The sequence below is a fragment of the Stegodyphus dumicola genome, chromosome 11 (assembly GCF_044657685.1).
Source record: "Stegodyphus dumicola isolate Sdum_Otavi_A_Nest chromosome 11, ASM4465768v1".
In the NCBI taxonomy this organism is placed as follows: domain Eukaryota; kingdom Metazoa; phylum Arthropoda; class Arachnida; order Araneae; family Eresidae; genus Stegodyphus; species Stegodyphus dumicola.
The window spans coordinates 66,665,687-66,693,311 of NC_140778.1; the positions used below are offsets into that span (position 1 = coordinate 66,665,687).

The following is a 27,625-nucleotide window of genomic DNA, read 5'->3' on the forward strand; positions in this document are numbered from 1 at the left end:
AATTATTTTTCATAAAAGAACTGGTAAATGAAATTAAACCAACAATTACGCAGAAAATGTTCTAAAGAATAAAGAAATATCTAGTAATTCAATTTGGAAAACGTGGCGTGCGGTGGAAGAGGATGAGTTTTGGGCTTTGGAGTTATTATCAATATGGGTGCGAGACCCCTGCCGAATATGCAGGATTATTGGTCAGTTAAGGAGAATAGTCACATCCCTTTCTTTGGTAAAATATTTACAAGAAAGAGATTTATGTAGATATTCTAGATGCTGCATTCCGCTGCGAAAATGTGCTGGAGTTGCTGGTAGGCAGTGGTACAAAAACGTACGGAGCGTTAAGGGTTAAATGCGTAGGTATTATGTGTAGTATCTAGGAAAAGTATGTAATAATTCTCATATTTTATACTTTGTCTAAAACACCAGACATTTTTTTAAAATGGCTAGAAGTAGTGTGTAGATTGCCGGAATTTCATACATGGCTGATAACATAGTCATTACCAGAGACACATATATTGCTAATATCCAATGTAATATGCAAGAATTTATGTGATTATAATGTATTTGATGGTGTAATTTGTTTATTCCGTTGAGTTCTTTTAACTTCCACAGATACTGAAACCGAACCGTATGACTTGAGATATAAAAATTTTCATCCGAATTCTCTCAAATAAATCGAATGTTGAATAATAACAAGCAAGCCGCGGAGTTGATTTTAATCTACCGTCGTTAATAATGTTGTTTGGAACAATGCGCAGGATTTCGTAACCGGTTGATTATGACCTTATTGAATCGTTGAAGACAATGCTTTTATCCTGTGATAGATATGCTTTTCTTTAGAGTAGATATACGCGTAGTATTCCACCCGAACATGGCACCTCAAAGCTAGAATTTTGAATTCGTTTTATTAGCTATTTCATATTTTGTAAAACTTATTAATCAAAAACGAATTTTTGATTAACCATTTGAAAGCGAGCAGTGGCAACATTGTACGAGGGGAAAAAAATCTTCAAGGCGCGAGGCTGTGTATTGGAAATCCTAAAGATACGCTGTTTTTAAATATTTTGTAATATTTCTCTTGAATTGAATTTTATAATTTAAGTGCGAAGAACATGATATTGAATAAATAAAGGTAACACATAAAATGTAAAAAATAAACCCCTTTGGGCGTAATATAAAATTCCCCCCTGTGAAATCTCTATATTAGGACGTCACGCGAAGGGGGTGAGGGACCTTTTGTACTTTTTATTTTACAATCCTCTTTGGAATAAAGTGTACTGTATTAACCCTCTCAGGCACGCTACCTTTTAAAGTCGGAGTTTTGATTTAAAAAAAAAAAGTAGGCAGTCTTAGGCTTAGAGGAGTACACAAGTAAAATTTTGTGAAGATAGCACTGATCGTTTTAATTCTGTGGATGTGCCCAAAGTGGCACACTGATTGAATAAATAGAGCTTCAAAAAGAGTGCTGAAACGAGCATTGTTGTCAATGAACTGACCGATGAGATGCGAAGAAACAAAGAATACAGACTCTCAGTTGTCCTAGATTATCGGTAAGCCCGGTCTGGGCACACCTAGGGTTCGCAAGATTTCAAGGTAAAAATTTAAAACTAATATGGAGATTAGCATACTGCCAAAAAAATAACATAGAAATTTCTTTTCAAACAATTTCTTTTATACCATAAAAAAAAATCTGGAAGATTTCTTTGAAAAATGAGGGTCTTAAAAAACTAAACATGGCTAAAATATATGAACTTCTTTGTGTTGAGCTGCCATCTACTATAAATAAAGAAGGTTCAGAGTAACCTATAGTGACTTATAAACCCTTTTTCAATCAATTTTTCTGTGCATACAGAAGGAAATTTTTAGACACACTGTACCGCAAATGGTTAAAGGGCAGTTTATTCCAAAGCGGGTTGTAAAATGGTATTTTTTATGACGTCTTTACGTATGTGCTTACATACATTACTGAAAAATGATTACCCGTAGAACGTTGAAATTTTGTATATAGGACTGCTGTAACATCTATCTATGTCTCTCCTTTTTTTGTTGCTATCGGCAGTATCAAATGTATATATGTACATACCCCTTATTCGGTCTTTATTTTCGCAATCTTTAGTGGTTATGATATAGTTCCAGGTACAGAAATGTTTTAAACGACGAAAATATTCATGTTTGACAGCGTCAAATTACAAAGAAAATTAATTATTAACAAATATCGAAATCAAACTTTTAATGCAGTCTCCCGTTCCTATACTGTATAATACCCTATACCTTATATACTATTTGGGATATGATATCCTATACTTTATATATATCATAAAGTTCCTATACTTTATATACTCTCGTTCCTATATATATTTGAGAAAGTTTTATTCTCGTTATGAAGAAACAAAAATACAAGAACTCCCTGACGACCAAAAGTGACCGGAAATTTTAATTTCAAAATTTGCAAATTTTTATGTCATTTTCAACTTGCCTTGAGGGATCGGTTCACTAAGGTAGAATAATTCTAAGAAAAAGTGTATAATTTGATACAGTACAACTCCTGTTATCCGAATCGCTTTCAGAATTTTAGAAAAAAATTAAGACGGAAACATACTGGAATGCGGAAAATAATGATTCTTTTAACTCGCTATAGCGCGAGCAGTATTAGGATGAGACACCGTCTCATAATGCATTCAGTTTCTGTAAATTTTCCTGTGTGTCATACTGAACGCACAGAAGTAAGATGATTAAACGGCCCCCACATTTTTCCACAACTCCGATGCGCGCAGTCCCTTCTGTGTCTTGCATCCCCGTGTTTTCCTTTCTTTATAATTTACCACTTGACCGCAAATGATCAGCATTCGATGGAGCGTCAGCCCGAGTGTGACCACATGCAACTTCTCATTGTCAATTGTCTCATGTCAGGCGGATGCTCTACTTGGCTGCCCGAAAACGGATGAACATAGTCAAACAGCTGACTTTGACCGAGAGGTTCTGAAAGCAGTGACTTTCAACAGTTGTACATACTATACATTACACTTTATAACATGTACATTGACTTTGACCGAAAGGTTCCGGAAGCAGTGACTTTCAGCAGTTGTACATACTATATAGTATGCTATATAACATGTACATTGACTTTGACCGAAAGGTTCCGGAAGCAGTGACTTTCAGCAGTTGTGCATACTATACAGTACGCTATATAACATGTACATTGACCGAAAGGTTACGGAAGCAGTGACTTTCAGCAGTTATACATACTATACAGTACGCTATATAACATGTACATTGACTTTGACCGAGAGTTTCCGGAAGCAGTGACTTTCAGCAGTTGTACATACTATACAGTACGCTATATAACATGTACATTGACTTTGGCCGAAAGGTTACGGAAGCAGTGACTTTCAGCAGTTATACATACTATACAGTACGCTCTATAACATGTACATCAAAGTGTTGCTTTTTCATTTTAATTACCGTATTTGCCGGCGTGTAAGACGCACGTTTTTCCTTTGAAAATTGGACTGAAAAACGGGGTGCCTCTTATACGTCGATACTCAGTTTTTGATTACATTCATTTCTGAAAATTTCCTCTATTCGGGAGTTATGCGATTTTTTTCTTGTTTCCTTGCGGAGTGTCTGAATATTACAGTTACGTAGAATTCAGTGAATGCGCATACGCTATCATCGACGATCACAGCTGGGTTCCTTTAAACTTTCCAATTTTTGTGAACGAACAACTTTTAAATGTGTGAAATTTCTACTGTTCAGTTTTCTTAAATTTGTTGGTAAGTTAGGGCTCAAGAACAACGTCGACATTGCTATAACATTAACATAGCATATAAGCTGTGTGTGATTGCGTATGCTAAAGAACATGGCAAACGGGGCTGCAAAGAGGCATTTCGGGCCACCCCCAACTGAGAAAATGATAAGAACTTGGCGGAATCAGGAAGAGGATCTAAAAAAAGCTACTCATAGATTGGGTATTTGCAGAAAGTGTTACTTTATATTTAAAATATTGTAAATTCATTATAATAATCGGTAATAAAGTTTTATCCTTCAAAAATGTATATAAAAAGAAGGAGTGCGTCTTATAGGCCGGTGGCGTCTTTATACGCCGGCAAATACGGTAACTAAAACCTCTAATTAATATTTTATTAAAAATTAGTTATTTTAAACTAAAATAGATGATCAGAAGGCACACATGGTGCTTCCAAATTCGCCAATATTTATGGCAAGAAACTCTTAAGTAGAAATTCAAATGTAAAGTTAAATTTCAATACCGTAACGTAAAGATAATAACCAAAGCCTACAGTGAGTAATTTTAACTCGAAATGGTCTCGGTGTGAATTTAACTATCAGCATGAAGTAATGCAACGCCGAAGAACGGAACTCTTATCTAGAAGAGAAAATCTGGTAACGTAATCTTCAAGAGGCAGAACACGCTCTAACTTAATAATCTCAAACTCTTTTCTCATACACACGCGAAATAGTTTGCATTCTGGGGGAAAACGAAAAGAAACAAATGACAGTAAAGAATGTTGTCTTTAGTGAATATAAACAGCAAATGGTTTGTATAGTTTCAGCTAGATGTCCTTTCTGTTACAAAATAAGTACACTAATTATTCGAATATAAAATTATATGAAATGTCACAAAAGGGTTATGTTTATCGAAGTACCTAAAGGACACTTAGCGCTTTTTGATGCTGCTGCGGAATATTTAGGAATTATAAAACTAGTTTTTTCTCCCATTTTCAACATGCATTACATTTCGGTTAATTGGAATTCTACTATATCCGTACAAAGAAGTCATGTTTTCTCCACATTAAGTTTTTTTCGTTTATATGATAGCTATTTTAGGCCAACGGCCCATAAAATAAATAAGTGTTAACCCCCTCTTAAAAATTAACTTACACTGGCTATCTTTTGTATCCAGGAACGCGGTAGTTAGAGTTGAAATTGGAACTGAAATTCATCACAATTTCTAGAACGAGCGCTGCAGATTCCTGTTATAAAATGAAACAAAACTTTCGAACAAACTTTTATTTAGATTTAGAAAGGGTGAGTTGCAGGTTCACCCGTCATTGAGTTCCCGCTGTCGACACGGAAACTATGTCATCTATTTGTGGGTTTCACAAAATGAGCCTCGCCCCTCGCCTGTCGGAAACCTACCTGTGTTTTGAGAATACGAAGTATTTTTAGATGGCACCAGTCTTTCTTATTCTTAGATTTTAGTTTGACGAGCTTATCGAAGAGGGTGTTGCATTTGCTTGTGTGTAATGGATATATGTTAAGTACAAACTTGGTTTTCATACCAAAATATTGGTGAACAGACTTGTTCTGCGCCAGAAATTGAATCTGTAACAGCTCTGAAACAGTGCCGTTGTGTAATAACATTGAAACAGTGCCGTTGTGTAATAACATTGAAACAGTGCCGTTGTATAACAGCATTGAAACAGTGCCGTTGTGTAACAGCATTGAAACAGTGCCGTTGTATAACAGCATTGAAACAGTGGCGTAGCTAGAGCTTTTGCTGCCTTTATGCGGTGCTCGAATTTTCTGCCCCTCTTGATAAGCTAATAAATATTTTTTTAAAAATCTTATGTGGACACCACATGACATCCTACCACGGCGTATTAAATTATACACATTTTTGGCTGTTTCATTTAAGCTTATTTCCTCGAATCATTCTAACTTAATTAACCGATCCCTCAAGGCAAGTCGAAAAAGACATAAAAAATGGCAGATTTTTTAAATTAAATGTCCCGGTCAGTTTTTGTCGCACTGTAGTCAAACTTCTCGTGTTTTTATCTTTTCATAATAAGTATAAAACTTTCACAAATATAAATGCAGGAACCGAGAGAACGCATTAGAAGTTAGGTTTCGTTATGTGTATAAAATTATTAGCCCAGAGAAGCGTTAGCCCAGAACGGCTGTTACTCTCAAAACGGCATTTGGTATTGAATCGCTAAAAGTAAATTGTTGCCAGCAAATATTATCACCCTGTATTATATTTAAAGAAATTAAATAATGAAGAATCTGTATGAATATAGCAATATTTCTCCCATTGTGGGGGGAAAAAACACCACGGTACGTAGAGCAATCATATTTTCAATAACGTAGTCCTCCACCCGAAAATGGGCACCAGGAAACGCGAATTTTGAATTTCGAATTTGCTTTATTATCTATTTCATGTTTTGTAAAATTTTAACTAATTTTTGAGTAAAAAATGGAAGGATTCCAAAGCGACCGGTGGCATTGTACGGAATAAAACTTTATCTGCAGCGCGCCGATACTGTCGAACGGAAATTCTGAAGATAGGCCGTTCTTAGATATTTTTATCCCAAAGGAGCGTCAGCCTAAATGTTCTCGAAATGTTTATGTCTGTGTGAAGGGGGGGGAAGCCGCTTTCGGCGTGATACAAAATCTGAAATCTTTCAGATTTTATTTATTTATTTAATATTTTATTAGTTTTAAGTCTGACATTGCAAAAACATAAATATTTTCATTCAAAACACTTCTGTAATTGGATGGGCCCACCAGCGGCCGAGCGGTAAAGTCGCTGAACACTGGTAGTTCGGTCCGAGGTTCGAATCCCGCGAACGGGCTGTCTGCATGGGTGTTTTCGTGGTTTTCCCCATGTGTAACGTGTATACGAGCCAGTTTCCCTTAGAAAGTCCTCCACGAAGGCATCCCTCCCCTTAGGCAGATAGCCCTAGTGTGCTTTGCCATATTTAAATACACACACTCTGTAATTGGATGTATATGACTACGACCAATATATATGTATTACACTTTTGGTACTGCTAAATGCAATAAAAAAAGGAGATGTACAACTAGCTACGGCTAATCGTTTTTGAGTTAAGCGAGATACGTACAGATATCACGGTAAAAAAAAAAAAAAGAGAGGGGAGGGAAAAAAAAAAAAACATTTTGTTTCTGTTTTGGAATAAATAGTCTTATATTCTAACTGTGTAATACAAACGTTATGCTAAAGCATAGTCAAAATGGATATTTCTGTTGAAATCTTAAACTCGAAATTTTTCGCAGTTACAATATTATACTTCTTTTACAATAACAATTAAAAATGTAACATAATTATTTTATTACTATGATAACATGGCTCAAATTTTGAAGGTTTAGGAACATTATATATATATATATATATATTTCACAAGAAAATAGTAAGATTAAATTAAATTTAAATAATTCTCTTGCGCCATTGCCGCAAGGAATGAAATTTGAATTTAAAAAATAATCTCTATTTGTATAAAGCAAATATAAAATTCTCTATTCGTAAATATAAATATAATATTAAAATTTAATTAAGAAATTTTAATTGCAAAGAAATAAAAATAATTATTATTGCTGCGAACTAATTTGCAATATATTTAAATTCTAAGAGCATATGTAAATTAATTGCACTATCTAAAACCATAAAAAAAATATATTATTCCTAAAAATTGCGTAAGTGAATAATTGTTGAATATATTTACAGATATATTTAGATGTGTCATGAATTTAGACTCTTTCCCTGAGGCCTCTGAAAAATACGTCACTGGTTTGGTGTTGGCAGGTAGAAGAACAATTAACTCGCATTAACTAAGCCTTTACCTGCATAGACAATAAAATAACCTACTTTGCTAAATCTAGTGAATGCATTCAATGCTACAAGTTTGGTGTCGAAAACCGTTCTAAATTTATAAAGCATGCGCTTGCAAAGCACATCGCTGCTAATTGTCTCGGTTTTGTCGGGAGACTTATCCACACATCTCCCCGTCTCCCATAGATCGCCGAATGTCCCGATTTTTTAATTTTACTAGTGAAAGTGGTTTTGAGAAATAATATTAAATTGTCAAATAAAATTTGCGCAGTTTAAGTTTCATTATTAAATTAATGAAACGTAAAATTGTGCAGAAATCATTCCCTCATTCCTAGTGATATTCAGCATGTTTTTTCGTATTGAATTTTACAGAGGGTTTTTACTCATTTTTGCAACGATTTTGATTTTTTCCATGAATTTAAATATTAATTTTGAAATACAAACGTAACTGGCATCCAATTGGAATAAGGTTTAATTATCGTCTGCAGCATTAAAAATATTCTTTTCTTTAAAATATCATTGGAAAATAAACAATGGGTCGAAGGCAATATTTTTGCGCTGTCCGAAGAGAAAACCTCTTATTCAGTTATTAAAAAAATGTGAAAATGGTTTTAATATTTCTACCCGTAAAATAAGTGACATAATTAATATGAAAGGAAAGAAATGTCAAAATTTACATCTGACTGGGAAAAAAATGCATACCCAACAAAGGCACGTACAGCTCTTATTAAATTTAAAGTCGCGTCGCATGTTTTAAAGGAAAATCCAGCCCCCCCCCCCGAAAAAAAAAGTTGTTGCAAAATCTTTGTATCTCTGTAGTAAAAAATCTGATTTAAAGCTAATCAAAACAAATAAAACGGCTAACTAACGAAACATGTTTCTCAGCTTTGGAATAAGGTTTAATTATCGTCTGCAGCATTAAAAATATTCTTTTCTTTAAAATATCGCTGAAAAATAAACAATGGATCGAAGGCCATTGTTTATTTTTCAGCGATACCAATGCCCAAATAATTTTCATACAGATTGCTGTATGAAAATTAGTTGGCAGGTGAAAAATGGAAATACTACAGTTACAATTGATGAGGCTTGGATATACTTATCTGGTTGCAATAGAGAAAGGTCGATTTACTACAGAAAAAGGAGGAGAAACAAGATTGAAAATGTTGATTCAGAGAAAATAAGGAAAGCTTGTCTAAAAGTTTTATGGTCATTACTGGATTCTCTTAAAACTGAAAATTTAAAATAAGAAAAGTTTAAAAAAATGTCAAAATTAATTCGGATTACTATCAGATTATCAAAAATATGTTTTAACAAATATTTTCAAAGAAGAAATCCCATCTCCAAACAATCTTCACTGTGTTAAGTTCCACCAGGATAAGGCTCCAATACAAAATCTCTAAATCTACTGCACTATTTATTTATTAGTCCAAAGGGATTTGAATCCCGAAGGACTATTAGTTCCCTTTTGGCATTTTGCGTCGGACTCATAAATGTCGGTTCACTTTTCAAACTGTTGCCACAAAATGTTAGAGTCCTGCATTATATTTGAAGAAATTAAATAATGAAAAATCTGCATAAATGTATGTATATTTCTCGTATTGTGATAAAACAACGGTACATAGAGTCATCGAATTTTGAATAACGTAATCCTCAACGAATATGAGCATGTGGAAGACCAAATTTGAAATTTGAAATTTGTTTTATGATCGATTTCCTATTTTTTAAAACTTTGACGAATTTTTTATTAACAAACTCAAGGATTTCAAAGCGAGCAATGGCAACGTTGTGCAGAAAAAACATTTTTATCTCCAGCGCGTGAGTCTCTGTATCGGAAATTCTAAAGATATGCTCGTTTTAAAACTATTTTGCGATATTGCTGTTGCACTGGATCTTATGGTTTAAGTGCGAGGAACATGATATTTAATAAAGAAAGGTAACACACAAAATGTTAAAAAACGCCCCTTTGGACGTAATTTAAAATCTGAAACATTTCAGATTTTTTTCTTTTTTTTTTCTTTTTTGCTTTCTTTTTCTTTTTTTCTTTCTTTTTCTTTTCTTTTCTTTTTTTTTTTTTTTAAATAGCAAATGAAACCAGAATTGAAGGTATTCCCTTTAAATGTATCTCACCCAAGTTCTCTGATCTGTCTCTTATGAATTACTGTGCATTTGGACTAAAAAAAACTCTTCCCAAAAAAAGAAAATAATATTCTAAAGTTTTTTTTATATATAAATCTTTGCAAAATCATTACAAAAATATGTGAACACTCTCTGTATTTGATCGAAATTGTTTTTATTATATTTTTGACATTTGTAAATTTACTATAAAGGTTCAACCGAATAGTTAATCATTCAATATTTGTGCTTTGTTTTACTTCAGTATGTTATGCACCTATTTCGAAACAGGAAACGTGAAATGTATGCCATGCAAATAATTTCATTTTCGTTTTATTTAACAGTTCTTTCATAAATTAAATCTTTCCTTCTCTATTCAGAATTTTCGTAGTATAAAAGCTTAAGAAAAATACAAAATGAAATTAGCCAAGAACTATATACAATATGTCATTAAATATTAAACAGTATTGTAGAAATTATTAAACAAAAATATTTTTAAAATGACTTTTGCGCAAAATGACGCTGAAGAATTAAAGATTAAAAAAAAGGTGTAAATAATTTTAAACCACCCCATGTATAGGGAAAAAATAAATAAATTTAAAATTATTATTATTAGCCCAAACAGGCAATTTGCTCAGAAGGGCTATTGATTTTATTGTGGCATTTTGCATTGGTTCACTATAAACGCCATTTTTTTTAAATTTTAGATAAATTTTCAAAAATTTTAGAGCCCTGCATTATATTTAAGGAAATTAAATAATGATGAATGTATATGAATGTATGTATGTTTCTCGCCCTGTGAAAAAACAACGGTACCTAGAGACAACAAATTTTGAATAACATAGTCCTCCATTCGAATATGGGCATCTGGAAGCCCAAATTTGGAATATGTTTTATTATCCATTTCATATTTTGTGAAACATTGAAGAATTTTTTATTAACAAACTCAACGATTTCAAATCGAGCAATGGCAACACTATAAGGGGGAGAAAACCTTTTTATCTCCAGCACGCGAGACTGTACATCAGAACTTCTAAAGATATGCTCTTTTAAATATTTTGCGATATTGCTGTTGAATTTTATGGTTTAAGTGCGAAGAACATGATATTTAATAAGTAAAGATAACACGCAAAATGTTCAAAAACGCCCTTTTGAGCGTAATATAAAATGTGAAAGCTTTCGGGATTTTTTTTTTTTTTTTTTTTTTTGAAAAATTTTTTAAGTAAAAAAAGTTAGTTTTTGCAATTGAAAAGTGTAAAATTCAGTAGTTTTAAATTAGAAGTTTTGAAAACAATAAAAATACATAAAAAATGGAAGAGGAATACAATTAAAAGTCTGATTCATTTTTTCAAACAATTAAAATCCGGTTCAATAAAGGAAAAACGACGTCGTAGAGGAGGCATTCAGTATTTTCAGATGAACAATAATAGCAAAATAATTTAGAGTGCTTCATCAGCTAATTTTGAGTGAACAGAAACTCGGTGGTTTTCCCTGGAAATGGGATTCATTTGAAGTCTGATCTACCTCTTAAAAAATTTGAATCAGATTTAAAATGTACTCCTTTTCCGTTTTTTATGTGTTTCTGTTGTTTGCAAAACTTGAATTTTCATTATTAATCTTAACACTTTTAATTATTGCAGCTTGCTCAAACTTCCAATTTACAACTAATTGAATTTACATTTTTCTTTTCAAAAACTAACTTTTTTTTTACTTAAAACAATTTTCAAAAGATTACTACTTTTATTTATTTCCTTTCAAATCTTTGAATGGGTTCGTTCAAAATTATGTATTCGTGTTCGTTTTTAATTGAAATGAAAATAATATAATCTCCATACTCAAATAATTAAAATCTAGAAATCTTTTTCAAACCGTATTCGCAACAAATACGTAATTGAAGTCTTTTCGCGGGCCGTATAAATTGCTTCTGAGGCCGCAAGCGGTCTGCCAGTTTGTCACTCCTGGATCTAAGTAATCCCAGCAAAAACTGTCTTTTGTTCTGTTGCCATGCCAGCGGAAGGAGGCCAAAACTTTCACACTTCTATTTTTAAAATTGTACACTTAATATTAAAACTGCTTTCCATTCAGAATCTACATAAATACTGGAATGACTGCGAAAAGAAGCAGAAAAGGTCTTTTGGCGAAAAGAGGCAGAAACTTTCATTAACTACGGCGAAGCATTCAGAGTCTAAAGAGATGGATGCCTTCGTGGAGGACTTTCTAAGGCAAAATGACTCATATACACGTTATAGTCTGTCTATCATAAGAAAAGGTCTCTCCAGTTAGTCTGCAGCTGTATGTTGTCGTAGAAACGAGCTTTGACCTATTTTCCGTAAAGGTGTCTTGAAGATTTACTTTTCACTTTGCCATTCGTTACAAATGAGTGGAGAAAATCATTTGCAGCGATTTTTCCCGCAACCCTTGGTTCGTCCGTACTTGAAATATACTAGCCGTGTTGCTATAGCAACCGCCTCCCGCCAGACACTGTGGCGGGATCTGTTTTTCTCGTAGACAGACAATACACATGTGGGAAACCATGAAAATGCCCATGCATGCCATTACATCATGTTCGCGAGATTCAGATCTCGGACCAAGCTACCAGTGTTCAGCGACTTTACCGCTCGGCCGCCTTTGGGCAGGGGCGGAAAGGAAAGAACTGGGTGAAATTATTTTGTTTATAAAACTTAAATGCCACAAAGCTTTTTATATCGCTGAGTTTATTAATCAAGAATTCATTAAATTCGCTCAAAATTTGAAATAAATGAAGAAAAAAAATTCTGTCTTCCAGGTGCACGGGTTCGAGTGGGGGTCTATGGCTCTATATAGCTGATCTCGCTGTTTTCCTCCCCTTTTTCTTTTCCCCCTTCCTTTTGCATTGCAAAGAACATACACACAGGTTCTTCATAATATATTTAAAAAAAAAAAAAAAAAAACTGAAAGCTTTCAGATTTTATATTACGCTCAGAGAGGCGTTTTTTTAACGTTTTGTGTGTTACCTTAATTTATTAAATATCATGTTCTGCGCACTTAAATCATAAAATTCAATTCAAGAGAAATATCACAAAATATTTAAAAGAGCATATCTTCAGTATTTCCGATATATAGTCTCGCGCCCTGGAGATAAATTCCCTCTCCCCATGCCTTGGTGCCATTGCTCGCTTTGAAATCGTCGAGTTTCTTAATTAAAAACTCATAAATGCTCTACAAAATATGAAATAAATAAAACAAATTCCAAATTTGGGCTTCGGGATGGCCATATTTGGATGTAGACGTACGTTATTCAAAATTGTTACCGTCTGGGGTACCTTTGTTTTATCACAATGCGAGAAACATACATACATTTATGCAGATTTTTCCTTATTTAAATTCCTTAAATATAACACAGGGCGATAATATTTGGTGGCAACAGTTTAAAAAGCGATCCACCGTTTATAGTAAACCAATGCAAAATGCCAAAACGAAATTAATAGCCCTTCTGGGCAAATTGGCCCTTTGGGCTTAAAAAAAAAATTGCTAGAGATTGTAGGGTTGTGTATTTCAGATTTTGTTCAAGAAGTCATTTTTAGAAGTATAAGAAAGTAATTCTACTAAAATTTGCATAATAACATTGAATCTTCCTTGATGAGACAACGAACCTCCTAAGATAATTCTTACAGTTATTAAAAACTAATAGAATTTTCATCAAGTGTGATTTTCCATTTTAAGTAGGTTATGAGGTTGAACTTCCGACGTGCTTTGTAAGATTTATAATGCAATTTATTTTATTTCTTTAATTTAATGGATTTCTTACTTTTTTTTAAGAACTATATTAAAATTCAGATGATATTATGCATTTCTTTTTAGTTGTCCTGCTTGTTCCCCGTACTTACTCCGTGTACGTGAAATCGGAACGTGTTTTTAATAATAATGATGATCATAATAATAATAACGACAATAATAAATTTGGTTTCCGTGTGAGTTTTATGTTGTGAACGCAGCAGTATTGTAATACTGACTAACTTCTGAAGTCTAATATTGTGTTCTGTAGGCATAGTCTGCCATATAAGAGAAAAAAAATCTGATGTGTACACCACATGACTTCCTTGTATTGGAATATTAAATTATACACATTTTTTCTTGCATTTCATTTAAACTTATTGGATTGAATTAAATCTACTTCGCCGACAGCGCATAAATCACAATAGAATAAATGCATTCTTTAAAATTCACTCTAGTATTTGTTTACCATCGCGACACTCTGGCGCTAGATTCACTTAACAGATTAATAATCATATAACAGTTAACTTGTACAATAATTAATTATATAACGGAAACTAAGTTCACTAACTTATATATTTCGTTCATATTATAACTCATAATGCAATAAATTTATATCATTTAAAGATTAGAATTATCTAATCGTTGCCACATGTTCTATTCAAATACTATTATAAAGGTAGAATGATGTATAAAAGAAATTAAGCAAGCAAAACAAAAAAGAAACAGTTTTTCAGAGACGATTGAGTATTTCTCATTTAATTAGTTCAGTTCTCACTTCGCGAGAAGGCAAAAATACATAAAAACTCAAAATATCTATATTAAAAATTACGAAGTAAATCTTAAACACTTATTTCCTCGAAAAAATTTCAGAAAGAATTAAGCATGATTTAATTGGCAATAATAAATGAATGCGTTATCTTTGTTGTTGGGAAGCTAAGTTTCTCTATATTGGCAACAAATCCACTAGTCTCCTGTTACAAATGTAAACATCAATGGCCGCCATTAAAAAAAGGATTAGCGGCACTTAGACAACTTTAAAATTGTTGATAATTCTAAAAATATTGCACACAGATTTACTAAAGGCATAAAAACCTTAACCGGAAGATAAAAACAACATAATACAATCATTTTTAAAGCAAAAAATGTACAATTTACAAACATATAAGAGTAAAGAAACTGAGATGACTGAGCCGGGTAACAGAGTGGATATATATATATAAATATATTTATATACGTTTGGTGCGGCCGATTGCAACCAAAATACGAGGTGCACATCTACATGTTATAGCAGTCCTATATACAAATTTCAACGTTCTGAGGCTACTCGTTTTTGAGTTATGCGAGATACGTTCGTACAGATGCCACGAAAAATTCTCTTCAGAATTAATTTTAAAGCAGTTTTATAATTTTTTTGGAGGAAACGAGTCTTTTATTCTGTCCTTACGTACAGATATCACGCAAAAACATCGTTAAATTGCATTCGCTAGCGGTCAAAATGGATATTTTCGTTGAAATATGCTGCCTGAAACTTTTCGCGATTACAATACTTCCTTTTTACTTCGTACAAGGAAGTAAAAAAGGTATATATCGTTATAAAATAATATCCGCTTAAACTAAGAATCGGAATATGCGTACTTTTTACTTTCTTATACGAAGTAAAGGAAGTATTGTAATCGCGAAAAATTTCGGGCATCATATTTCAATGAAAATATCCATTTTGACCGTTTTGCAGTGTTTCACAAACATTCATGTATTAAGACACAATAACACGCCGAATAAATACTAATTCAGAAGACAAACGACAAAAATCAGCGTAATTTTGTAAATATAACGCTGATTTTTGTTGTTTGTCTTCTGAATTAGTATTCATGTATTATGAAACATTATTGATAGTTCATACGTAATAGTCCATTTCAGCCGCTCTTGAATGCAGTTGAAAGATTTTTTTTTTTTTTTTTTTTTTTTTTTTTGTGGGACATCTGTACGTACAGACAGAATGAAGGACTATTTTTTCCAAGCTGGAGACGGATTTTTTTTCGCGACGTCTATACGTACGTACATGCGTACATATGTATTATCTCGCATAGCTGAAAAACGATTAGTAGTAGAACGTTGAAATTATGTCTATGGGACTGCTATAACATGTAGTTGTTGTGTACCTCCCTTTTTTGTTGCAGTCGACCGCACCAAATATAAATAAACATATATATATATATAATTCAAGAACGCAAAACTAAAAACAAAAAAGAAAATGCCACTTAAATATTTGAAGGTTAACGTATTATCTACGTGAAACAAGTTAAATGAGTGAAATTCAAATTAGAGAAAAATACCATAATTAAAACAAAATTTCATTTCAAGTAGAAAAAATTGGGAAAGAGTACGTATCAAACCAAAACAGTAAAAAGATAAATATATTGTTAATCTTCTGTTTAATGCTTCAAACAGAACTTGTGCAGGGAAAAGTGTTTTGAAGGCCTTAAACCAAGTTGATTAACTAATGACGATACACATATTTTGTTCAAATGAACTCACTGAAACTTTAAACCGTTGAAAAATCCCTTTTTCTTTACATACTGCATCGAATTAAAAGGTCTCATCAAATTTATTTCTTTTCCCGACAAGTCTTCGTCCTCTTATTTTACATAATTTACATTAATGTAAAAAGAAATAAATCCTAAAAATTACAGAAATTTTATTATCATCAACAAGGCCGAGAAAAGCTAAATATGAAACAATCACTAAATAATAATAATAATAATAATAATAATAATAATAATTTAAAAAAAGCTAAAACAAGGGCTGCCTTTATTAGATGAAGTATGTGAACAAACCTTTTTCAATTATAATCCTGTCAAAGTAAGAATGTAATGTTTGGAGCAAATTTTCTCAAAAAGGCAATAAAATTATTGAACAAATTAAACAAACGACTGTCAACTGGCTCGCTCCATAAGCTCAGTTGTTTTATTCTTATATGCTGATAAGTTATGCAGTCTTTGCTTTAAAAGTCATTGAATTATGTTGTTCTTATATTCCGGTTAAGGTTTCCATGCCCTTTAGTTCATCTGTCTGCAAAAGTTATGTAATTATCAACAGTTTGAAAGTTTATGTGTCCCTAAGCTTAAGGAGGCTGCCATTTGTTAACAGTTGAAACTCTTAGTTGAATAATGTCTTAAGCCATTGGATGCCCCAATTTCAATGTCTTTTTGCCCTGTGGGACCAAAAGTTAATTTTCAGTTTTGTGCATCGAAAATTTTATGTTACTTTCCGTCTACCGAATTACTTGTTTTTCGCGTAGAAACTAATTTTAAGTGTAAATTTTTTTTTTTATTGTTTTTAACTGTATGTGGTATTTTAGGTTTATCTGTATTTTATATTTTACAGTTTTTAATGAATGTGTTCTGAGGTTTTTTTTTTTTTTTTTTTCCCTTCCGCGTAGTGATGAGAACTGGATTTAATGATTGAGTGAGAAATATAGCTGTAATGAAATTCGAGGAAATAAAATTAAATGAAGTGCAGCAAAAAATGTGTATAATTTAATACGCCGTACAAGGAAGTCGTGGTGTCCGCATCAGATTTTTTTTAATAATAATATGTGTAACTGGAACTATCTAAATGATTTAAATTATCTTTACAATTATGTTTGTAATCAGATTCATATCAATCGAACTTTTTCTGCACTGTGGAATAAACTGTGATAAAACAGTCAGATTTTACATTGATATTATTCGGATAATATATGAAAAACGAAATTTCATTCTATCATGCAATTTCTGTGAAAATTTTGCTTTCTCAATTGTAAAAATAGCTTTAAGAGAGATGGTATGTATTATATGTTTAAATGATCAGTAGTATATGTGAAAGGAAAAGAAAATCATTTTGCTGACACTTAGTAACTGATATTTGCGAATAAAACTGAAATGCACAAGTGTCCGAAAATAAATTTGAGCCTGTGGATATTATAAACCATTTTGTAAATTAATACTGATGGTATATACTTAACGAATTCTGTTCTGTTTATCTATTCTATCTACGATTTCTAAGTGATTATTTTGATTAAATCTTAAGTACAATTTTTTGTTACCATAACTAGTTTAACATCTTCGTTTTCTAGTTTTGAATGTGCAAAACATTGTCTACGAATTCTAAGTTATTATTTTGATTAAATCTTAAATGGAATTTTTTATCATAACTAGTTTCGCATCTTCCTTTGCTAACGTTAAGTGTGTAAAACATTCTGTCTACGAATTCTAAGTGAATATTTTGATTAAATCCTAGATAGAATATTTTACGTCATAACTAGTTTAGTATCTTCCTTTGCTAACTTTAAATGTGCAAAACATTCTGTGTAGGAATTCAAAGTGATTATTTTGATTAAATCTTAAATGGAATTTTGTGTGCCATGACTAGTTTATCATCTTCCTTTGCTAACTGTGAATGTGCAAAACATTCTATCTACAAATTCTAAGATTTATTTTGATTAAATCTTTAAATAGAATTTTGTATGTTATAACTAGTGTATCATCTTCCCTTGCTAGGTTTGAATGTGCAAAACAAGATACTTAATATTCGAGACACTTACTGGAAGACTATATAGTTTTAATTCTATTAGCAACAATGATTTGACCTTGAAGTTGACAAGCGTTCTAAAGCATGTGGTTTTAGTCGCGTGACGGTATCTGTTTTCTCTGTGTGTCATTATCTAGCTTTTGTGTTAAGCAATCTTACGCATATCCGTGTTACTCATCGTATTTGCTTAGGTGATTAGAAGGGTCTAGAGCACATCTTTGACTTGTTAGGACATCTATTATTCTCATAGATATCCAAGCATAATTTAAATAAAGCAAATATCAGAACGTAGGGTTCTATCGGCGTAGCTGCTATGATACGAAATTTACATTCTTGCAAATTAATGAAATGCAAAACAGCAAATTTTTGCTGTTTTAGTAGTCCAGCAGCTTTTTCTAGAGAATTCGAAATAGATGTTGAATAAACCGCTCCACTTAATATTTATTTTTACTTCCTTGTACAGTATCGTATTGTAATCGAGAAAAATTTTGGGTATCGTACTTCAACGAAAAAATATCCATTCTGAGCGCTCTCGAATCCATTTAGACGATTTTTTTCCCTCTGATATCTCCACAGTGCTCGAATCCATTGAGACTTTTTTTTTTTTTTTTTCTTCCGTGATATCCCCACAGTGCTAGAATCCATTTAGCTGATTTGTTTTCCGTGATATCTCCACTGTGCTCGAATCCATTTAGACGATTTTTTTTTTCGTGATATCTCCACAGTGCTCGAATCCATTTAGCTGATTTGTTTTATGTGATATCTCCACAGTGCTCGAATCCATTTAGACGACCTTTTTTAGTCCAAAGGGATTTGAATCCCGAAGGACTATTAGTTTCGTTTTGGCATTTTGCGTCGGACGGATAAATGTCGGTTCACTTTTCAAACTGTTGCCATAAAATGTTAGAGTCCTACATTATATTTGAAGAAATTAAATAATGAAAATCTGCGTAAATGTATGTATATTTCTCACATTGTCATAAAGTAACGGTACATAGAGTCATCGAATTTTGAATAACGTAATCCTCCAACGAATATGAGCATGTGGAAGACCAAATTTGAAATTTGAAATTTGTTTTATGATCGATTTCCTATTTTTTAAAACTTTGACGAATTTTTGATTAACAAACTCAAGGATTTCAAAACATTTTTATCTCCAGCGCGTGAGTCTCTGTATCGGAAATTCTAAAGATATGCTCGTTTTAAAACTATTTTGCGATATTGCTGTTGCACTGGATCTTATGGTTTAAGTGCGAGGAACATGATATTTAATAAAGAAAGGTAACACACAAAATGTTAAAAAACGCCCCTTTGGACGTAATTTAAAATCTGAAACATTTCAGATTTTATTGTGGTTTTTTTTTTTTTTTTTTTCTTCCCCCCCGTGATATCTCCACAGTGCTCGAATCCATTTAGACATTTTTCTTTTCCCCCGTGATATCTCCACAGTGCTGTAATCCATTTAGACGTTTAAGTGCTAATTTAAACAACAATAACGAGGATATTCGAAAATGAGTACTTTCCAATATCCTCCAGTAACTGTAGTGGTTTAATTTTTTGATAAAAATGAAAAATAATTTGTGTAGTCTGTTTTTTGCCGAGAAACAGAAACGAAATCTGGGAGGCATTTTTCGATTGAAATAGTGAGTATCTGTGTTTGAAATCTAAGCAAGCATTAAAGAATCGAAGGGTAGTTGATAAATTTAGCCAGTTAAGTAATATACTGGATGTCCCATAAATATTGGTACAAACTTTAAAGACAGGTAAGGAGACTAACAAAGCATTGACTAACTGCATAACAACACCGGACCGCAAATGTCATTGTATGCCGCAGATCACAACGTTTGAGCTGGTTTGTCGGCGACTGCTTAATCGGGCCTTAGCTGTTGCCATCTCATGTGACCTCAGCAAAGTATCTCATCCTTTGGGGGCAGATACTACCATGCGTACTTCACTCTGTGCCAAAAAATGTGGTTTCAACATGATGGGGGCGTTTTTGAATACGTCGTTTATTCGTTGGGCATGGTGGTCCGGTTCTCTGGCCCCACGCCTACCGTGGTTGAGTATGTTGGATTTCTATCATTGGAAAACACTTACAGCTGTTGTGTGTGAAATATTTCTTCAGTTTGAAATAGATCTAGTGCCAGGAAGCGTCTGCAGTGCTGCAGATATCAAGCAAATCCATGCGTGTTCGCCAATCCGTGGTCCTCCGGTGTAACGCGTGCATTGCGTGTAATTGTGGAAAATTTTAACATCTTTGTAACATTTAGAAATGGCATCATCTAATGCAATATTTATGAGCAATAAATACATCTGGTAATCTCCGTCTTGCATCCCTACATTTTTTGGACCTTTGATACCACTTTTCACATCAGTATTCCAATTATGGGTTGCTATGCAATTGCCACTGTTTTTAACGGCCTTTCCTGCCCTTAAAGTTTCTGCCAATATTTATGGAACACCCTGTATAATAACCGGTAATTAACTAAACAGGATGTTTATAGATATTGTAATGTTTCTTAACTACTTTACTTATGCTTAAGTAGAAACCTTGTGGAAGTATGTAGCCGCTAATCGCTGAGTCCAAGTGTTTACATGGAAAGCCAGAGAAGGGTTAAACTCGTCCTTTATTATCTCAAACTAAGAAACACAGATGGCCCCTTTCTCGGGCTTGCAGGAAAGCCTCCGTTTTGGCTTTAAACTCAGGATAAGAAAATAAGAAACTAATCTAATGCTAAACTAACTGAGCCGAAGTTGTACACAGTTATTTAACGTAGTTGGCTCTTAATTAAATTAATCAACAATTATCAGTAGACACGTGCAATACGGCGCGCGTGTTAGCTTTAAACAACGACGTAGCCTCACTGCAAAGACGTTGCCGCTAAGGACTTCCAAGCTGTTCTACTTAAAAGCGAAACCCTTCCTTTAAATACTCTTTCTCCCTCATTTACGTGCAACGCGGTAACGAGAATAAACAGTAAAGCATTTTACAAATTAAAATAACTGTTAGAAATTTAAAATAAACTCTACAAAAATTATTCCTTCTTCTCTAAATTAAAATTCCTTCTTCTCTAAATTAAAATCTGAGAGACGAAGGAATTCATATAAAAAATAAATTATTTTCATAAAAAAAAAAATCTGAAAGCTTCTAAATTTTACATTACGCCCAAAGGAGCGTTTTTTACCGTTTTGTGGGTTATCTTTGTTTATTAAATATCATGTTCTTCGCACCTAAATCAAGAAATTCAGTTCAGCAGCAATATCACAAAATAATTTTAAAATGAGTTTAGAATTCTTTAGAATTTCCGATACATTTTTCTCGCGCGAGAATTTCCTCGCGCTGGAGATAAAAAGGTTTTTTTTTCCCCGTAGAGTGCTGCCGGTGCTCGCTTTTAAATTGTTGAGTTTGTTAATCAAAAATTCGTTAAGTTTTACAAGATATGAAATCAATAATAAAACAAATTCCAAATTTCAAATTTGGGCCATCAGATGCCCATATTCGCAGTAGGGTTATGTTATGCAAATTTTGATGGCTCTAGATACTGTTGTTTTATCACAATGCTAGAAAAATATATATGTTTCTGCAGATTCTTAATTATTTAATTTCTTTAAATATAATACAGAGCTGTAATATTTCGTGGCAACAGTTTGAAAAGTGAATCGACATTTAAAGTTTTCAACGCGAAATGCCAAAACGAAATTAATAGCCCTTCTGAGCTAACGTCCTTTCGGCTTATAATTGCGTTTCTTTTAGGATTTTTATTGGCATTTTTCAACTTGAAAAATTAAAAGGGATTAATTTATAAGTTCGGTATTAATCTTATAAAATTGTAAATAAACGATGTAGTATTAAAAGATTAAAGAAATGAGCATGGAAGAGAAAATTCGATGGAGAAGAAAGGAAAATTAAAACATCGATGGAATTTTTGAAAGTGGAAAGGGAGATATCCTTGAAAAACAAAGAGAACATGAAACAATAAGACAAAACATATCTGTACTATTTAAGAACAATACAATTACTAAAATAAAAATAAAAAAATGAATTTCTGGGATAAATGAAAGTTAAGGGGGGAGCTGAAAATGTAGCAGTAAGCTGTGGAAACAAAGCCATATCAATTTACGATTACAGGTTGCATACTCGATGATAAAAGGATAAGAGGAAAAAAGTTCTAAGAAGATAAATGACTGAGTAGTCGAGTAGGTTTAAAACAAAGTAAAAACGGACTGAGAACAAAATAAGGAATTAAAAGTGGAAAGAAGACATATTTTTTTTTTTTTTTTTTTTTTTTTTTTTTAAACCAAACTGCTGTATTAGAGCAGAATTAAGAAAGGGTGGCTAGAAAATGAGAGGAAATTGAGAGTTTAATTCTCTTCCTGTCTGGTATCAAGAAGGGGGAAATGACATTATCAAAAATGAAAACAATCTGAAAGCTTTCAGATTTTATATTACGCCCGAAGGGGCGTGTTTTTTTTTTTTTTTTTTTTTTTTACGTTTTGTGTTTTACCTTTATTTATTAAATATCATGTTCTACGTACTCAAACTATAAAATTCAGTTCAACAGCAATATCACAAAATAATTTTAAAATGAGCATATATTTAGAATTTCTGATACACAGTCTCGCGCATCGGAGATAATTTTTTAAAAATTTTATTTATTTATTTTCCCCTCCGCACGGTGTTGCCATTGCTGGCTTTGAAGTCGTTGAGTTTGTTAAACAAAATTCGTTAAAGTTAACAAAATATGAAATAGCTAATGAAACAAATTCCAGATTTGGGCTACAAGATGCCCATATTCAAGTGGAGGACTACGTTATTCAAAATTCGATGTCTCTAGGTACCGTTGTTTTTTCACAGTGCGAGAAATATACATACAGTCATGCAGATTCTTCATTATTTAATTTCTGTAAATATTATTCGGGACAACAATTTGAAAAGTGAAACGCCGTGTATAGTGAACCAGCGCAAAATGCCAAAACGAAATTAATAGCCCTTCTGGGAAAATTTGCTCTTTGGGCTAAAAAAGCTTGATTAACCCATTAGAAATTAATAAAGAGTGGTAAAGAAATAATAAAACTTGTAAATAAAACAATAATCCGCCATATTGAAACAATATATAAAGTTTAAAAAAAAATAGTGCCCGCAGCAGTTATTAAAAAAAATTGAGCGTGGGTGGGGGTGTTAAAGAGAACATTAATAAAAATAAAATCTGAAAACTTTCAGATTTTATATTAGCCTAGAGGGGCGATTTTTCATTTACACTCACGTACACACTTGGAGAGTATTTGGGCTAAAAATTTTTAAAAACAGCATGTGTTTAGAATTTCCGATGGGCAATCTCGCGAGCTGAAGATAAAAATATTTTGTTCCGTACAGTGTTGCCACTGCTGGCTCTTAATTCGTTCAGTTTTTTAATCAAAATTTCGTTGCACTTTAATATGAAATAGATAATAAAACAAATTCAGAATTCGGGCTTCTAGGTGCCTATATTCGGGTGGAGGACTACATTATTCAAAATTGAATGCCTCTAGGAACCCTTTTTTTTCACATGCATACTCTAGGAAACAAGCATACATTATGCAGATTCTTCATTAATTAATTTCTTTAAGTGTAATACAGCCTGATAGTATTTGGTGGTAACAATTTGAGGGGAAAAAAAAAAAAAAAAAATGGTACAACGATATTAGGGATTCGACACAAATGCCGTTGCGAGACTAAAACCCTTTCAGGGCTAACGCGTATTTTGGGCTAAAAATGCTTTAGAAAATTAAGTGGCAAAGTTTTCAAAAGTTGTAAATAAAATAAATGTTATTAAAGCAAAATAATGCGGTATGATATAGAAAACGAAAAATAGAATAAAATCTGGCATGAAAAATCTTTCTAAAGCCAAATAGTATCCTCAGCTTTTAATATACGGAAAACTATTTAATTTAACCCCTTAACTTAAAAATGTTCTCTTTGCTGATATTTGCAGGAAGTAAGGTAGGTATACAGAATGTTCATTTTTTTGTTCATTATTCGTTATGGTTTATGGGTAAATATTTCATGCTTAAGATTTTTCATGCACAAGAATCACACACTCTGCAAAACCAAAATGCGTGAAATACAAGCATTAAAAAATAAAAATGCAATAATATTAACAAAAGAATTTTATACAGAAAGCTTTTATTTAAAATGGATTTGATAATAAATGCATGAAAAGGACAAAACTAATTTATCACATTGTTTAATGTGGGAATAATAGATCCAGTAATTCTATTTATACAATTTATCTACAATTTTATGTCTACAGTTTTATATACAATTTTATATAATATATATATATATTACAGGCGTGGGGCGCCTAAACGAGATCTGTTAATTAAATTACCTTGTCAGATATGTAAGCCATTATCTTTTTTAATTTATCGTAGGCGCCACACCCTTTTTATTATTCCTGATATAAAATTGTAGATGAATTCTAAAATAGAATTACTGAATCTATTATTCCCATTAAAGTATGTGATATTTTTCTACCTTCCCTTAATTATATTTATTTTAAATATAAGGATATTATAAAAACTTTTTTAATTGTATTTTATTTTTGTTTTTTAGTCTTATTTACACGCTATCAATTTAAAAAAAAATTATCGGCATTAAATGCGCCAAGATGGCAAACTCAAGAGCAATGTTGTCGCGAGAAACACGATTGCAACACTTTTCTTTAAAAGTAATCTGAAAGCTTTCAGATTTTACATTACGCCCAAAGGCGTTTTTTTTTTAACGTTTTGTGTATTACCTTTATTTATTACATATCATGTTCTTAAATTCAATTCAACAGCAATATCGCAAAATAATTTTTAAAAAGCATATCTCTAGAATATCCGATACAGACTTTCACGCGCTGAACATAAAAATGTTTTTTTTTTCCCCTTTTTTCGCTACAGTGTTGCCATTGCTCACTTTGAAATCGTTGAGTTTGATAATCGGAAATTCGTTAAAATGTTACAAAATATGAAATCCATAATAAAACAAATTCAAAAGATTCCATATGCCCATATTCAGTGGAGAATTGTATTATTCAGAATTGGATGGCACTAGGTACCGTTGTGTTTTATCACAGTGCGAGAAACATACATTCATGCAGATTCTTCATTATTTAACTTCTTTAAATATAACTCAGGACGATAATATTTGGTGGCAACGATTTGAAAAGTGAAACGGAAATTTAAAGTTTTGAGTGCAAAAAATGCCAAAATGAAATTAATAGCTCTTCTGGGCTAACGCCCCTAAGAATCGTAATCGTTCATGTTTTAAAAGAGGGCGAAAAGTTTGTTTTATAACCTGTGAAACTGTCAAAACTTTATGTCCGATATATTTTTAGATGTTAGAATTTTAAAATCATAAACATCAGAGTAGAAAATGAAAGATTTTCAAAAAGTAAGTTGCAAGTTTCATACGAGTTATATTGAAAAGATTATTTTTCCCGCTGTATTCATTCAGTGGTGCAAACGGTAAAATTCTAATATGTTTAGTTTATTCGTTAAACGAAGATACGTGTGGAGAATCGATTAAGCATCAAATAAAAAAATCATAATCGAATTTTGGGAAAAAAAAAAAAAGAAGAAATTTGACGAATTGTACTGTCATTGATCAACAGTTTATATACAAGTTCGATAGCTTATAGAAATAGAAGTCGATTAAAAATCGATGAGAAAATTTTGTTCATAGTATAAAACACCGCGAATGCAAATAAAAGCGTATAATTAAGACTTGTTTCTTCATCAAAAGATTTCGAACATGAATTAGTTTTTCAATAATGGCAATTGGCTTACCTGAATTCTCAGGGGCAGTGTCACTTTACCGTTGGTGTTACCGCTGCAGCCACCTGTTCCATAGCACATCCGCATGGTTGCAGACGATAGAGAGAAAAGATCGTAATTCTGTGTCGGTTTGCTATCATTCGCTGAATTCCCCACCGCTCCCCTTGTTATTGTTATGAGAGACTTTTAGACTCTGGTTATCGTGTTTAGAAGTACATATCAATCAGACGATTTCCTTGGAGTTCTGAATTTTTTTTTTTAATCAATATATCGAAATGGTGCAGTATGTGAGTCACCCTGGGTTATAAAGAAAGAATTTTTTTTTTTTTTTTTTTTAATTTCCTTTTCGAATAGAAAAGAAATTTCTACATTTTGCCTGACGTAATTGCTGTGGCATTGGAGAACTGTAGATTCGAATATTATCATCACGCGACTTACGGACTATGAAATGTGTAAATACATGGAATGAGCATATATTTATTTGCACAGCTTAAGGAAAGAAGCCAATAAACATGTCTGGTTTTTTAGCAGCGCTTTTAAATTTCAGTTTCCGATGGAGTGTTTTGTATTTGTATTTTATGTTGGCTTAATGTATGATATCAAAATTCCAACTTTCCCAATTCAGGCTTTCTGAAAATCGCGACAAATATCGTGCAGTTTCAGGCTCCCCCCCCCCCTCTTATGTAGGCGTTTCGATGAGAACATCAAAAATCGTATCATTAATTTAGGAAAAATCACAAAAGTGACAATTGCTCAAAAAGTTATATGTAGACTTTAATGAAACTGTATAACCCACGGTATATAGCGCATAGTAAAGTAAATAATATGAAAAGAAATTATCAGCCAATTATGGTATTATAGAAATTAGCATGTGTATAAAATGAACAAATCGGATGTGTCAGTTTGGCATAGGAAAATTAACTTCATTATGGAATATGATCTTTCCTAGAAGCAATACAACAATATGTGGGGCTGTCAATTATGCGGTCTATCATTTCTACGGGAAGTGACAGCCATTGCTCTGGCAAAGCAGTTGAAAGCGTGGCAAGGGTCTGTAAAGGAGGATTGAGAGCTACTTATACGTCTTCTTAGAGCATCCTAAATATGCTCCTTAGGATTGAAGTCTGGTGGTCGAGCTAGCCACTCCATGCGCTGAAATGTTTGCTGCTGAACATCCACGATGTGAGCCCGTGCGGTCTAGCGTTGCAGTTCAATACCAGAAAAGTATCATATATATTCCCCATATTAGGGCGCACATAATCATCAAGGATGTTATCTCTGTAGGTCTGAGTATTCGCGGTTCCGCGTGGAAACACATGGAGAACTGTGCGTTCACCCAAAGAAATATTAACTCAAAACTGCGTTCTCCGTATACATCTCGTTCACGGATGTTGGGTGGATGATAGTGGATCACAGGTTCTCTCCAAATCAAATAACGTCTGTTATCGCTTTGGAGCCTAAACCTAAGTGAACAACCCTTACTGATCAGCTGTCCAGTGGACATTTTACATGAATGTAAAGTGAGCGGCACGGAAATGACGAGTCGCCTGTCATACAGACCTCCTTCTATGCACGGTTGACGTTGACACCAACCTTTTGGTTGCTGCAGCAAGGGAGAATCTGAGTTGAGTCAGATTGCAGTTCTATTGCTTCGTGCGCATAACAAATATTGGATATCGACGCTAGTCGTAGCTGTCGTCCCTGATTGGCTGAACCTCTTGGATGTCGAATCTGTGGTTACGAATTGTTGCCAAAGTCTATGAACCACAGAAGGACTCACGTTTAGCTATTTGGCCACTCCTG

General features: G+C 32.8%; 2 protein-coding genes across 6 annotated transcripts in view; one reads left to right on the top strand and one right to left on the bottom strand.

Annotated features, from left to right (window-relative positions):
- The window catches only part of LOC118205966 (serine palmitoyltransferase 2-like), a 149,736-nt gene extending 123,749 nt beyond the window's left edge, over positions 1-25,987 (bottom strand). Inside the window, exon 1 of the mRNA XM_035378248.2 lies at positions 25,835-25,987. Coding sequence (XP_035234139.1) covers positions 25,835-25,909 — 75 coding nt within the window. The 5' untranslated portion in view covers positions 25,910-25,987. The remainder of the gene's footprint in view (positions 1-25,834) is intronic.
- Actn (alpha actinin) overlaps positions 1-27,625 on the top strand; it is a 148,730-nt gene that overhangs the window by 44,951 nt on the left and 76,154 nt on the right. The gene's annotated exons all lie outside the window — the stretch shown is intronic.